The sequence below is a fragment of the Diceros bicornis genome, chromosome 4 (genome assembly GCF_020826845.1).
Source record: "Diceros bicornis minor isolate mBicDic1 chromosome 4, mDicBic1.mat.cur, whole genome shotgun sequence".
Lineage (NCBI taxonomy): Eukaryota > Metazoa > Chordata > Mammalia > Perissodactyla > Rhinocerotidae > Diceros > Diceros bicornis.
The window spans coordinates 99,542,113-99,557,697 of NC_080743.1; the positions used below are offsets into that span (position 1 = coordinate 99,542,113).

General features: G+C 52.0%; 1 protein-coding gene across 1 annotated transcript in view; it reads right to left on the reverse strand.

The window, feature by feature from the left end:
- Window positions 1–15,585, reverse strand: part of RASSF5 (Ras association domain family member 5) — a 67,764-nt gene extending 52,179 nt beyond the window's left edge. The window contains exon 1 of the mRNA XM_058540186.1: window positions 15,115–15,585. Within this exon, the coding sequence (XP_058396169.1) occupies window positions 15,115–15,580 (466 nt within the window). The 5' untranslated portion in view covers window positions 15,581–15,585. The remainder of the gene's footprint in view (window positions 1–15,114) is intronic.

Below are 15,585 nucleotides of genomic sequence, written 5' to 3' on the forward strand. Positions count from 1 at the left end.
CGAGGGGAGCGTCAGGCAGCGCCCGCCCTGTGCCCAGTGAGGCAGGGGACAGGCCTGACCCCAGGGCACCCTTCCCACATGATCTGTTTCACACCACCTTGCTCTGGGTGCTGTGCCCTGAAGCACGCCCCCAACCCTGTCCTGTGCATATGTGTACATATGTTTAAAATTATAAACAAAACTCATAGGGTTGAGTCACTTTTAACAATTCATGCTTCAACTTTAGAGAGTATTAACTGACTCCCTGCTAGGACTATGCTAGCACTCTCCCTCCAGCCTCTTCTGCCCTCAGCCCCTGATTTTTACTATACTATGCTTCCAATGTTTAGAATATTTACATTCTGTTGTAACCATAATTCCCACAGTTGTCTAAAATTAACTCTTTTAAATACATTCAGTCTTTGTCCAACAGCAAAAATTTAAAAAATTTTTTAATTTTAATTAATCTTTTGGTTGACTGAATTTTTTTGGTATTCCATTTTTATATGCATTGTGTTTCCCAGTGATGCTTTCAGCACCTTAAAGAGATGCGCCCCGATTTTACTGGCCTCTTATACCGCGCGACTGTGGCCTCACGCAGTACAGTTTGTTGATGACAATGATGATCTGGAGGAGATGTGGACAGAGAAGATAGAGGTGGGCAGCCTGCAGGCCCTCAGTGGGACATCGTAGAACATCTCTGAGAATGCCCTCCTTGGCCAATAACGGTAAGAGGCCATAGATTTTGGAAAAATGTAAAATGAAATGATTTGAGGTGGGGTCCCAGGGTGGGAAAGCCAAATGGACCTCACTCCTCATGTGCAAGTGTCTGCAGGAGATTTGTCACCTGGAGCCTCTGACACCATATCTGAAAAGGCCCAAGTTGTATTTAGGGTGTGGCCATACAGATAGAAGTGCAAAGACACAGCACAATTTTTTTTGTGTGTGTGAGGAAGATCAGCCCTGAGCTAACATCCGTGCTAATCCTCCTCTTTTTGCTGAGGAAGACCGGCTCTGAGCCAACATTTATTGCCAATTCTTCTCCTTTACGCCCCCCACCAAAGCCCCAGTAGATAGTTGTATGTCATAGTTGCACGTCCTGCCAGTTGCTGTATGTGGGACGCGGCCTCAGCATGGCCGGACAAGCGGTGCGTTGGTGCGCGCCCGGGATCTGAACCCGGGGCGCCAGTAGCAGATCACGCGCACTCAACCACCAAGCCATCGCCGGCCCCACAGCACAATTTTTGACCAGGGGCAATTAAAACATGTGCGCCCACCAGGACACATGCTCAGAGAACCTTTGCACACAGGTATGTCTCCTGTCTTTCCACACCTACTTAGTTATCAGTCAGTTTTTCATGTGAGCATGCATGCCTTCATTCAACGTGTGTTTACTGAGGGCCTCCTAAGTCAAGCCCTGTCCTAAAGGCAGCCATCATACCCAGAGACTCTGTAACAGGAACAAGGATATGAAAAGAATATACATACATATATATGTATATTCTCCAATACAGATATATCCTATTTTGATTGTCACCATGGGAAAAAATAAATGCTATTGCCAGAGCACCTTAAGAAAAGAAAAAGTACTTTAAAACACTGTAGAGAGTTGGGTTTAAGGGAATTTAACAGATAGCAACAAGGCCCTGGTATCAAAAGCTGGTGTGGAGCTGCCAGATGCCCTCTCAGCTGCCGGGCTGCTCGGAAGGGGCCTCCCCCTCCTCTAGGCATGTGTCACTCTGCTCTGGGCGTAAGCGAGACAAAGCAGGTGGGGTTCCCCACCCCGGGGCTTGGGGCTCTCTCCATCCACAGCTGGGGCCCCTGAGAAGACACAAGGAGGAGCCCGGGGAGCTGAGAGAGAAAAGACATGGGGCTAGTAGTGAGGGGCAGATACGGAGTGAGGAGTTTGAGGGTTTTTTTGTTTTTTCCTTTTGTTTTTAAAGCAAACACCATCTCTGAGAGGGGGCAAAGGGAGACCTAGCCTCTTGCTAGCCTTGAGTATATTTTTGGTGGTGTCCCACAGGCCCCAAAGATAAGAACAGCCACATAGTTTTGCAAGAGGTCCTGTCTGGGCACCTGCAGACCACAGGGTGGCAGATGAAGCTTAGACAGACATGCAGATGTGAATGCACACACAGGTGCATGCACACAGTATGCCCGATCAGAGTGCCAGGAGGTCACAGGAGGCCAGGAGTAGACAGGTTCAGGCCTTTATGGGACAACCAGGCTGCTGCATCCAACTGGTTTTTCCACATCTGCTTTGATGTCCCTTGCATTCAAAGTGCTGATCACCAACCAAGTGGATGAAAGAAGACTTTCTGCAGTGAGGAGAAAAGTAAATAGATGACGTCCAAGGCCCTCTCTGCAGGAAACATACAAAGGCCTCTTCACAGCTGTATTCTTGTAGCCAGGACCACCAGAGACTTCTGGAGAGACCCAGGACCATTTCCTGCTGGCCCCCCAGCAGCCTTTTAAAATGATATATGACTTGCTCCTTGGCAACGTGCTTGCTTAGCTCCTAGTGATGCCCGGTGGGCCAATCTAGCCTTGCCTGTTAATTAAGCAGTGTGGTGGACTCAGGGATAGGGATTTTTCCAGAGAATATGTCTAAGAGTTTCAAGCCCCTCCTCCACTTCTGCCTGGACAAACTTCACACCCTGTCTCTTTCACTGAAATGCAGCTAGCCCACCTTGGCCCAGGTGCAGTGGCAGAGCAGACAGTATGTTGGGGGTTTGCACAGATGACCTGCTGGGAGTTGCTAAAAGTCTTTCTGGGAGCACTAAAGAACAGCAACTGCCAGTGAGGGGCCTGCTATGTGACAAGCATCATGGCTCACATCAACTGGCCCACATCCCATGTCATGTTTAACCCATATAACACCACCCTAAGGCTGAGATTCTTCCCCCATTTTACACTGGGAAAAACTGAGGCTCAGAGAGGTTAATCTGTACGAGGAAGGCCCTACAGCCAGGAATCCAAGATCCAGACTCAAGTTGGCTTGGCTCCAAGCCCCTTTTCTTAAATGCCACACTATAGGTTGCTTATGGAGCCCTGCAATAAGATGAGCTATTCTAGAAGTCCGTAGTCCACAGCCTACCACTCCATCATCTTTGAGCCCCTGTCTTCCCCTCTTCTTCCAATTAATTAAGTCCGAGCACTAACACAAGTTACCGAGCACGTGGTAGCTGCAGTCCAGTATCCACCCTGACTTTCATGCTGCCAATCCAGGACTTAATGATTTCCTTAAATCTATAACTCCTTGGGCTGAATAGCAAAGGAGCAAGGAAATGATCTGCTGAATAATTCTTAAGGGGGGTGGGAAAGGACGAACATAAAGGCACTAGTGTGCATTTAAATTGAGGAACTCAGCATCCAGCTATCTTCTCAGTGAGGGTCACAATATGTATTAGGCTATTGATGAGGATAAATTATTCAGGCTGGCTAAAAAGTATTTGTCTCCAAATGGGGATTAGGTCAAGTTGAATTAAAATTCTCACTTCTCAAGAGGTAAAACTTTAATCAGAAAAATTGTATTTTCCATAGCCAAGACCATATTGTCTTTTAAACTCTGCCTTCAAAACTTAGCCTAGAGGGGTCAGCCCGGTGGCGTAGTTGTTAAGTTCTCGCGTTCCGCTTTGCTGGCCTGGGGTTCGCCAGGTCATCAAGCTCCTGCTCGTCAAGCCATGCTGAGGCAGCATACCACATAGAGGATAGAAGGACCTGCAACTAGCATATACAAGTATGTACTGGGGCTTTGGGGAGAAAAAAGAAAAGGAGGAAGATTGGCAAGAGATGTTAGCTCAGGGCCAATCTTCCCCAAAAAAAAACACTTAGCCTAGAGATGACTTTTCAGCCTAGTCCATCCCTGAGACTCAGTGCTGTGACCCACCTGGATGCCACTTGTTGAATCTGTATGAGAACAGCCTGGAGATAAATGGGGCAGGGAGCCCAAGGAAAGCTTACGCTCTCCAAAGACCCAGCTGCCACAGAGAAGCGGCTGAAGGTCAGGACGATGAGCAGAGTCTGAGGGATCCCAGGCCTCACCGTGCGGCTCTCACCCTGAGCAAGGGGCCTTGCTGCTCTGTGCTGCCTCATCTGTGAAACAGAATAACCCCTTTCCCACTTCCCCCTGCAGGGATCTAGAGGGAATACATGATATTAAAAACAAACAAACAAAAATGCTTTGAATCTTTAGCAGATGAGCGCTGCAGAAAAATAAGATGCTGTAGACAGCGTGATGCAGCAGAAAGAATCCTAGTCTGGAAGGGCAGGTGCTGGGACTCCATCCGGGAGCTGTCACCAACGGGACCGTTCGTTGGCCCCTGTCTCCTTTGAAAAGGGCGTAGGATGACCTAAGATTCTATGAAAATTTGAATTGCTACTGTCTCTCCCTCTCTTTTTTTACTCACCCCACACTGTCCCATTATCCTTCCCCAGGCAAGGACTATTCTCACCCTAATTAGTGCCCAGGGAAGGAGACCCCCTAGTCATTGCCCGAGGCTGGGGCTCCTGTCCAGCTGTGTCCCACCTAATAGCCTCCAGCCCCACAGGCACCTCCACTAACCATGCAGGTGAGAAAACTCTGCCTAGGAAACTTCACTGCTCCTGGGTCCTCAGAAGGCTGACTCAGCAGCTTGACAAGATCTGACGCCCCTCAGAGCTACAGGCTGGGCAGAATGGACAATAGTGGCCACCTAAGATGCTCATATTCCACCAGCTCAGGGACCCAGATTAAGATGACTGCCCAGCCCCAATTCTTAGCCAAGGAAAGGCTGCTAAAACCCACAGCCAACACAGGACTCTGAAATGGGCTCCGTTTGTTCTTTCGGGCCTGCTGTTCCACCTAAACCTGGCCGGGTGGCAGCACCTGCGCTATGGTCCCTGGAGAGTCAGGGGGGCCTAGGAACGGTGCTGAGCTCAGCATTAAATACCAGGCTGCCAGAAGGCTCCTGCACTCCCTTCCCCACGGGAAAGGCCACCAGGCCGAGACCTCAGAACCCAAGCACCCCCGAACGCTCCCAGCTGGAGCGGCTTGGACCTACCGAGAGCCAGCCGGGCCTCACTGCGGAAGCTCTGCAGGGCCTGGAGCTTTTCTGACCCCGAGCGGCACTTAGGGAGCCTGCGGAAGAGCCGCTGGAGCCGCGTGGTGACTGCTCCGAAGCAGGCAGCAGCCGGCTCCTCATCCCGGCCCTCGGTCATCGGCCGGCTGCGGGAGACCAACAGCTTCTCTCTAGGCCTGGCGTCAGGGGTGGAGCCACGAGTCGGGGAGTCACTGGCCCCAGGGAAGACTGCGGACCTTGTGTGACCTGGGGCTTTGCTCAAATCAGCCTCGCCTGGCTGCTCCTCCAGAGTCACAGACACCTGGGACCTGGGGCCGGACCAGCCCAGCCTGACCGATGCCTTCTCCTTCCCAGCTGAGGTCCTTTCCCTTCCACCTCCCCCAGTGGAAAACTTTCTATTCCTGGGGCTTTTAGCTTGATAAGATAAAAATGCCCCCACCAAACAGGCTGCAGGAAAGAGTCTGCCCTGAGCCTTGCTTCTCAGTAGCGCCTGTGAGTCTGAAAATCAATGTCTCCAAAGTTTCAACAGAGGACAGAAGTGATCGGTTACCTCATGCCGTGTGACTGGCCCAGGAGTTTGTTAATGGGTTTCTTCAGGGAGGGCGGACTAATAATGCCTCACCAGCTGTATAGGCTCCTAAGGGATGACCCAGGCTAATTCACATCCTCCCTGCTAAGCCCAGGGCAGGAAGAGCTGTGGCTCTCAGTCCCCAGGCCCTTAAGGAGGCAGTGTTGCTTTAAGAGGGTCCGACGATTCATCTGAGACCAGACACATGGGCAGAGAAGAGGTGACAGGCAAAGAAGGAAGAAAGAGAAAAGAAGAAAAGAATAGTCTCTCATAAAAAGGGCAGGAATGTTCTTCTCTTGCCCTCAAATGTGCTCACAGGGTGTCCCCTCAACCCTGACTCCCAGAAACAACCCAGTCCCAGTGGGAAAGTTCCCAGAGGCGCTGTCACCCAGGCCAAGACATTGGCTGGCACTGGACAGGCAGCAAGCCTTCCAGGAAAGCCGCTGGAGAGGGGTGCCCGCTCCCGCGCTGCCCAGAGGCTCCAGAACTCATCTGCCAGCAGTCAGTGGGGCCATTGTCAGATGACGGAGAGGCACTCGTTCCTTAACCAGAGCAGACAGACCACAGAGGACTCGGGCATGCAAGAATGAAGATGCATTCACGTGTGTGCTCCGGTCGCCTGGCGTTAGATCCGGGAGTCAACACGCAGGAGTTCAGAGCTGAGCTCTGTTACTCCTCGTGCAAGCGCCAACCTGGCTCGGCTCCTTTGTGCTGTAGTTTCCCCAGGTCACAGAGACGGCTGATGGCACCCCATCCCAAAAGCATGTCCTCAGCCCACTTGGGAAGGAAACGTTGGTAGAACAAACCTAAGCGGCACTCTGATCCTCTACTAGGCTCCCCATCACCTGCCCTCTCAGAGGAAATCTGGCCAGAAAGCCCCCATTTTAGATCACCCCTCACTATTGAGGGCCTCAGCACTTGAAGCAATAACAATAAACGCACATTGTTCACAAGTCAGTTATTTAAGAGAGAAACACCCCAAATGCTACCCTTCCTCAGGTCTGGACACTGGTTCTTTCTCTAGTGGCTGCTCAGGGGGACTGGGCTGCCCACGGCCTTTTCTGTGGTCCTCTAATCATCCAGCAACCTCTGCACAGAAGAGGGTCCTAAGTGAGCCCAGGTCCTAAAATGACACTTGGGGCCATCAAGCAAGGGTTGGGAGCCCAGGTTCCATGCCCCACTGTGACTCTGATCCTTGCACATGAGATCCCAAGAGGGCCCAGGATCCCGCATGGCTGAGCTCGGGAAAGTGTAGCATTCCCACTCCTACCTCACACAGAGGACGCACACATGCTGGGGGATTTTTAAATATAAGTCACATGTGCTGGGGGAATCCCTCCTGACCGCCCACTTGGGCTGGAGGATATACTGACCTCACTTCTCCTTTCTCCTCATCACAGAGCTGTTCCTTCACAGTGTAAGCCCTTGGGGAAGTCAGCAGGAAAGAACTGGCAAAGACTGGAGACGGGGCTCTGGGAGGCTCTAGAATCTTCACTCCTGACCCTCTGAAACCTGGATAGATTTTCTACTGTAGGGATGGTTTAGGTGGAGCACTATCTAACCACAGGCAAGGGAATGCCTGTGATGACCTCTTGCTGCCCCTGACATCTAAGCATTGACCCAATGACCTCCATGCTGAAGAGGGAGTCCAGCCAAGGCCCAACGTAATTTGAAGAAATAGCCTTCACCATCTTAAGTGCTGGGGTTACAATATATTCTCACCTTGAAATACCCTATTCATATAAATGTACCTCCAGATTGCTTTTAAAAACATTCATCGCTAGAATAGACATTTACGTAATGTATGTTCAACCCTTTCCCTCAAAACTCTCAAGTTACAGCTGGAATCTGTTGTTCCATTTAAATAGTAAGCCATCTCTGAGTTTTTTTGGATTTTTAATACTTTCCTCAGTTGCAGAAAGGACATAATTGTTTCAACAGAAACCACAAAACCTCCAGCTTCCATTCAACTTGGACGGAAAAACCAGCTTCCTCCAAGTCAACAAAGAAAGTAAGTGAGGATACCCAAATGAGAGCCTGACCTGGAGAAACAGGGGATGGGGTGGGACGGCGGGCTTTACCCAGATGTGCGGTTTCCCACGTGGCCACACCACTGCCTGGGATAGAGCCAGTCCATTATGCAAACCTCAGTTTATAGTCCAGTCCCTATGCAACTCTGCACCCTAGCTGTCCCCTCTGAGATTCAGCCTAAGTTCACTTTGGTTTCTGGTTAGTCCTGTGTCATGCACTCTGACCCTGGGGTCATGGCAAGGAGGAGGCATGGAACAGGAAAAGATCTTCTACTTGCATTTCCACACCCACCTCTCTACACACACCTCACACCAATGGGGTGGGGTTAGGGTGGGGAGAGACACACTTGTTTCTCTCATCTTGAGATTTAGGGAAACTTCAGCCTTTGTTTAAATATCTCATGATTTACACATGCTGAAAATCGGTTTAGAAACCAAACACTGAAAACAGGCTGAAGTACAGCCAACTCTCAATTATCCAGGCACTGCCTGATTCTCTAGCTTGCATGTGGCTCAGCCCCACTCCCCACCTTGGCTCACCCTCCTTTGTTTCTATATCTCTTTTTATGGACATTTTGGCCTTCACTGGCAGAAGGGAGGCCAACGAGTAAGGAAACTCAACCAGCCTGCCTGTTCAATCACGCGAGCTCATCGGGCAAAATGCTATGTTGGTCCTGGTGCTGGTTTTGCTCCTAATGATCTGGGTCATCTTGGAGAAGTCATTTGACTCAATGCCGTGTTTCCTCATCTGTGAAATGGACAAGACTCAACCAGCCCCGCTTAACTCGCAAGCCAGTGCACAAGAAAACACTTTAGATACAGCCAAGTCCTCTCTGAGACGAAAGTTACCTCTGCTCCCACAATTTCTTGGCCATTTTCAGCTCTTTTCCACACGAATATTCCCATCCTAGGAGGCTCGTCAAATACCAGTTTGTATCTTAAGCAAACACAATGATAATTCTTTCCCAGATTCAGCCTCCAGTAGAAACAAAACACGAAAGGATTAAAAAAAAAGAACATCACTCTTCTTTTAGGCCTGACTTTCATGAACCAGGGGTCTCATTTTTTTAAGGACCATGTAAGCGAAGCTCTCATGTTCTAGCAGCCCTTGCCAATAGGTACTCCGTCAGATCTGCCCCGCCCTGGGAATGCCTATTCAAGGAACAGGGAGGGGGAGCAGAAGGTGGCATGCAGGCCCTCCACTGAAGAGTAAACACGACCCAGACCCACTGTAGTCACAGGTAAGTGACATACCCAGCCACCTGCTCACCCGCCCAGTGCCACACGGGAATGAACAGACTAGACTTTCCAGCACCACCTTCTTACACACCCTCAGCATGTCGGCTCACACTTTTCCCCCTGATGCCCTTAATGGGGCCAGGGCGGTAGGTGTGCGGAGGACAATCCTGAAGAAAATCTGGGACCTACTACAGCAACCAGGGGTCACCAAACCCCTCAGCCACAACAGGGTATTCTCCACCGGGAGGCTGGGCACATGGCTACCATGCCAGGAGGGCCCCTGCTGCCCTTCCCCCTTCCTCCCCAACAAGAGCACAAAGAGAACCAAACACCGAGCTTTCCCTGTGGCTGCACCTCTCAAGAACTTTCTCTACTCCAGCAAACACAGGCAGGCTAGAACGGGCCCTGCAGGAACTTGGCGCCCACTCTGGCCAAAGACCACACCACGGAGAGCTCTCAGGGCCCACCAGCCCACGTCTCCTCAGCATGGTGTGTGGGGTGCTTCTGAGAACACCCAAATATCACCTCCCAGGTCTGAGTCAAGATAGTCTCGACCTTGGGGTGGGGCTCTCCATGACTACTCCCGAGCACCCATTTTTTTCCACTTAAACCAGCACCCCCAGAGAACCAAGCCTGCTGCCCTGCCTGAAGCCATCGCCAACGCCTCCTCGCTCTCCCCCAAAGCCAAGCTGGCTCAGCTCCCCTCCCAACCCTGAGATCCGGCCCTGAACATGTGGAGAGAAGCTTGCCAAAACTCTTGGAAAAGACCCAAAAGTGACTAAATGCACAACCATCTCCTTGGTCAGGGCTGGCCTTCCAGCGTCAGCTACTCCCGGGCCCAGCCAGGGGCGAGCCAGCACGGAGCCCCGCGAGAGGAGTGGGTGGCCGGGGTCAGCGGGGAAGATGTCTGGAGAGGCAGAAAGCATCCCACCACCAGCACTGGCCCATCTGTGAGCGTGGTGAGGAGACCACGCAAGCTGGTGCTGATGGAAGCACGGGTGGGGGAATGTCCTGTCTGCGTGCTTTGCACACCCACAGATACTCACCTGCCCAGAATACTCACCTTGTCGTCCCAGGAATGCGAACAGGAAGGGCCTCTGATGAGGCTAGAGATGTGTTGACAGCCTTCCTAGTACCCTGAGCAGAGCAAGAGTGGCGAGCAACTCCTCCCATGGGGAAACTGAGGAATGAGGGGTGGGTGTGGGGAGCCAGAGAGGGCGCCACAGGAGAGCATGGGGGAGCTGCCTCTGACACTGAGGTGCTGGGCACGGCCTGAAGGAGGGAGATGGCTTGTCAGCCTGAGATGGCCCCCAGGCCTTCAAGACCAGTCGGATTCGCCCTACCTGAGAGTCCTAGCCTGGCCCTGCCCCTAGCCAGGTGGACGGGCAGCTCCTCCCTCCCATGTGAGACCTCGTCACAGAAGCCTCCCTGCGTCCTGACCTCAGGAAGCTATTCCAAGGATGAATGTGGCTGTGAGCATGAAAACACTCTGGGCTCTCCAGAGAAGGGCACTACTGACCCGCGAGGAATTCTTGCTGTGCTCCCTTTCAGGCTCGGCTGGGCCTGCCGGGAGCCTCAGCCCCTGCCCCTGCACACTTCCACACAGGAGCCGCTCCCTGAGGCGGCCTGGCTGGCTGCACCAGCACACAGGGCCCTCGGGGCTGGGCTGGGGGCCATCTCTTCCCCATCCCTCAGGGCCCACCTGCCAGGCTCAGCACCGGTTGATTCACTGGTAAACTTGGGAGAACAGAGGATTCCAGACCAAACCCTGAGAGCTGAGGGGAGATGTCAATTCACTTTCACCGAATAACTCCGAGGGATCAGCAGGAGAACACACATGTTCATTACCAAGTCTAATTAGGCTGGCAGACAAGTGGCATTAATCGTTTTTGACTGTACCTGGGATTCAAGCCCCCCTCACTCCATAATCAGAAAATTGCATGCTCTGATGAAAAGGGGGGACAATTAAGCTCACATTTAATCCTTTCACTTTCATCTTTTGAGAAGACAGGAAGCAGAGAGGAAAGGAAACAGAGGATACAGCTTGGGGACCTCAGAAGGCCTCTCTCAGCATTCCAGGTCCTTTCTCTGTCCCCAAACACACATACACACTCCACTATGGCTTTTCCCAAGAAGAAGACCACAATCAGAGCCAGGGGCAGTGGAAGGAATGGAGGGGGGGATTCCACTACTTTTAACAACACAATGTCCATTTCAGTGCTTGATTTTTCCTAACCTCCAAAGCCAAACACAGGCCTAAATTAATGAAATACTTCAAGCCACACACCTCAGCGCTGCTGGGTGTACTAGACAAATGAAACAACTTCCAAGTGTCCAAGGTTCCTAGGTGTGCTAAAGGTAGACTCGATGTCAATGTCTCAGTAATCTCTTCCATAAAGAACCACGACCGAGCATAGGTCTGCAGGATCCGGTGGCTGTCACATGGCTGGTTCCAGTCTGTGCCGAGAGGCAGCTAAGCTTAGCCGTTAGTGCAATGTCAAGACAGGGCAGATGGGCCCTGAGTGAGACACCAGCCTCACTCACCAAGAAAGTCCCCATCCCCATCCATGAAGGTTCCATGGCAAACGCCTCCACTCACACCATAATTAAAGTCCATCGCAGGAAGGGAAGGTTAGGATGAGGAGCCCCAGGGCACCCTTTCAACCCTATAATTCCCATCAGTGAACACTTCATAGCTCTGAACAATGCCCCTCCCAAGAGAGACAGGCTCAGGAGCAGACGCGCAGCCCTCACCAGCAACGTGCAAGGTCTGTCCAAGCGTCCTGCCTTGAATGCTGACTTGGACTTAGGTTTCCCCATTTTCCAGATCATTCCCTGGCCCAGGATGGTTTACAAATCCACCAAAACAAGATGAAAGGTAAAAGGTCAATTCTCTGTGCCTTCTACAGAAGAAAGGGTCATGACCTCTAAGGGACATTCCCTGAAAACAAAGCCAAAGGGCGGCCCGGTGAGTTTCTAGGGTTGTTTGCTGTTGACAATTCCCTTCTGGAATGCTGGAAATAGACCCTCACCCCTCCAGCACATCCATCCCAACACACACACCTGCATTCACGCCATCATCTCCCTCCCTCTCTCTCTTCCACCAATCCCCCTGGATTTACTTCTCTATCTAACAAACATCATTTCTTTAGTCCTGAAAATTAATATTAACTCTGAACTTTCCTGTTGGCAAACCCAGCATTAGTGAGAGCTCAGTTACTGAACTTGAAGTAGGGTAAGCTTAAGTTAGAGACAGTTTCACGAAAAAGGCAGGCAGACAGTGGGAAGACAGTTTTCTGAACGCTTCCCTTACTAAAAGCCCACTTTGCCAACACGGCTCCCACCCAGTGTCAGCCTCCTGGCTCAGGCAGATGTCACTCACATGCCCACTGCCCTTCTGCTTGTTCCCAAGAGCAGGGAGATTTAATAGAATAAACAAGCCACCACCTTCATCAACCACCACTTATTGAGACTGTGCTCTGTGCCTCACACTTTGCTGGGGGCAACTGACACAAAGACAAGGCATCAATGTCTTGGTGACCTCTAAGCCACTGCCATTCTGTGAGGACACTCCTCAGCCAGCAGGCAGGAATGGCATTTCTAGAGGACAATTAATACCTTCCTGGGATGCTCATGGCACTCACTTCCCCACTTGGCTCAGCAACCAGGCAGAGTCTGAAAACTGTATCACTGCATGGAAAGGTGATCCTCGGAAGTGTCATGAGCCCAGACAAATTGTTACACCTGTTGGATGGGCAAGGACAATAATAACACTCACATTACATTAAGCATTCATATTGCATTTTGCCAGGCACTGTTCTGAGCACTCTACATACGCTAATTGATTTAATTCTCGCATTAACGTGATGCAGTAGGTAATGTTATTATCCCCATTTTTTAAAACAAAGAAGTGGAACACAGAGATGCCCAGGGTCACACAGAGACTAAGTGGCAGAATCAGGATTCAAACCCAGGTCTTCTGGTTTCAGTCCGTTCTCTTAATCACTGCACAGTACTGCCTTTTAAAAGTCATATTTCTGACGCTTGCTTTTCAAAAGATAAAACAAACCAACCCCATCACAGAATTAGTTGTTCGACTTAAAGAAAGATGCTCCGTGAGCTTGGCCTGCTGTGTCCCCACCCGCCAGCCCTCATCTGCACATCAGAACATTTCTCAACTGCCCCCAGCCAGCCACAGGTCCACAATTAGTTAAACATTAATAATGACAGAGACTCCTCTCCATAGCCCGTTGATTCCAGCTTTGCTCCTCTCTGGTGTTCAGACATCCCTGGTTGGTATTAAGCCAACTGCGTGAGGGCCACAGGAGCCCAGGAAAACGAAGAGACTTCACCAAGTCTCACACAAAGTCAGACAAACTGCCCATGTACCTGGGTCTTCCTGCCACCAGAAACTATAAACTAACCAAAGGAAATAAATTCTAATGTGAAGTGAGCATAACTTCATTTAATCATGGAGTATCACACATATGCACATACAAACACACACAAATACACCATTATCGCAACAAAAAAACAAATCATAAAACTCTGTGCAAAATGTTCAACAATTGATACAGCCCCCAAACATCCGAATAGACTAGAATTCCAACGAAGCGGATTTCCTGGGATTCCAGCACAATAAAACCCATTACAGTGAGGATCCTGCCTGTCTCTATGAATATAGGGTTGGTGGATGCAGGAAAGTACCCCAAGACCCTTGAGAGGGCAAAAGTTGCCAACATGTCCATGGGCACGTTGCATTAGATTCTACTGTAAGGTCAGGGGCATTTATCAAGTAACAGCAGAGCACCACCCATAACACATATATCTCTATAACTTTTGCTCTTTCCTTTTTAATTAGCACCTGAACTGTGAGTTCCAGGGTTGGAGGAAGCAGCACCCACTTTCCCCTCCAACCTTCCCTTTCCACTTGATCCTGGCTTAGAGTCTGAGCTCTCCTCCCCTGCGGCCAGCTGCAGTAGAGGCACGCTGCCTCGGCTGTGGACTGCAGAGAGAGGCAAGGCAGGGTTTTCCTGAGGTGGAAGTAGCTGCTGCTGTCCGGTGCTGCAGTCCGATGGGAGTGTGAGGCTGTGCTCACAGGGGAAGGGCTTTTGCCAAAAGATGCAAACCACAACCCATTTCCAGAGACCCTTGTTAGAGGTTGTGCCATTGTCTGTGCTTTGTGCTTCAGATATTTAAAATACCTATATAAACACATAAACACATGGGGATGGATACCCTCTGCCAAACATGGCAGGAGCAGATAGGGCGGGTAGGTGGGGCACCCATTAAAGAACACTCACACCTAACTGTAGGAAGAGAAAAATAATGCACCTCCAAGAAGACCGCACATTTGCTCAGAAAATTTACACACTGGGTGCCCAGTGTTTTCTAGTCAGTCTTTGAGAAGAGCCTGGCTCAGGAGGCGGCTAGAGGGGCCTGAGAGCTCTGGGGGAGAAGGGACCCGGCAGGAGTTAGGTAATTTCAGAGCATGATGACTGACTGGTGCAGTAACCGAGGAGGAGGAAGAGGAGGCCAGCTCAGGACACAGCCAAACGTTAGAGCAGAGTCCAAAGGTTTGAGGGGCCAGAGGCAGAAGGCAGGAGGGGCACAGGTCCAGGGTGACCTCAGGCTCTCTTCAGCCTCATAGCCGTTTCCATCTAAAGCCCAACCAGGTCTCCTCCCTATCCCAACAGGTCGCCCTGGAGAAAGGGTATACCATAAGTGTCCGTGTACTGTGGGGCTGCACCATAGACAGACAAAGAAGCCATTTTTTGCCACGGGTCAAAAGGCCATCTCAATACCAGTCTCACAACCCACTCTCAAGAACCTACAACAAAAGCAGGAGGGTGCGCAGGGGACAATGGAATGACCTTGCCCTGCTGCCATCAACCCCAATCTGTGCGCGCACACGTGTGTGTGCGTGTGTGTGTGTGTGTGTGTGTGTGTACGTGTGTGTCTGGGGAAGGGCGAGGCGTGCACCTGTCAGGGGAAGAGGTGTTTGTTAAATACCGCATGACCATACCCGGGGAGTAGGCAGTCACTAGAGGATACTGGGCAGGGGACTAAGGAGCAGAGTGTCCCCAGGGCTTACCTCCCTTCGTTCAAGTCCAAGTTCCCCTGGAGCCAGAGAGGGCGATGCGCCCGCTGTCCTGCCCCAGCCCCTCGCAGTTCCTCGCCCGCGGACTGCGGTCCTCCCGCGCGCCCCTCCGCTCCCCTGCCTGGCCCGCACACTCACTAGCGCAGCGCAGCGCCTGCCGCAGCACCTCTCGTCCGCACAGGTCACACCAGCCCCGGCCGCTCCGCAGCGCCAATTCAGCGAAGCAGTGCCCCTCGCCTCGCTCCGCCGGGACGCGGGGATCCTGCGGCTGCTCGAAGATGCTCCGCACGTCGCGGGGCCGGGGCGCTCCCGGCCGCCGCCGCAGTCTCTGCTGCAGACCAGGCCGCAGAGGGCGAGCGGGTCGGGAGGCCCGGAGTTGGGACTCCAGGTCGCCCCGGGCAGCCCTCCGGGCGCCGCGCCCCTCGTGCGCCCCGGGCGCAGCGGAGAGGGGCGCGGGGGCGCAGCGGCGCGAGGACCGGCCGGGGGGCCGCGGCGGCGGCGGCGGCGGCTCGGGGCCGCTCAGGCTCTGCAGATAGCGCGGCGGTTCTGGGTCCAAGAGTAGCCGGTACGGGCGCTGCCCGATGGCCGGGGACGCCATGGCCATGCCCG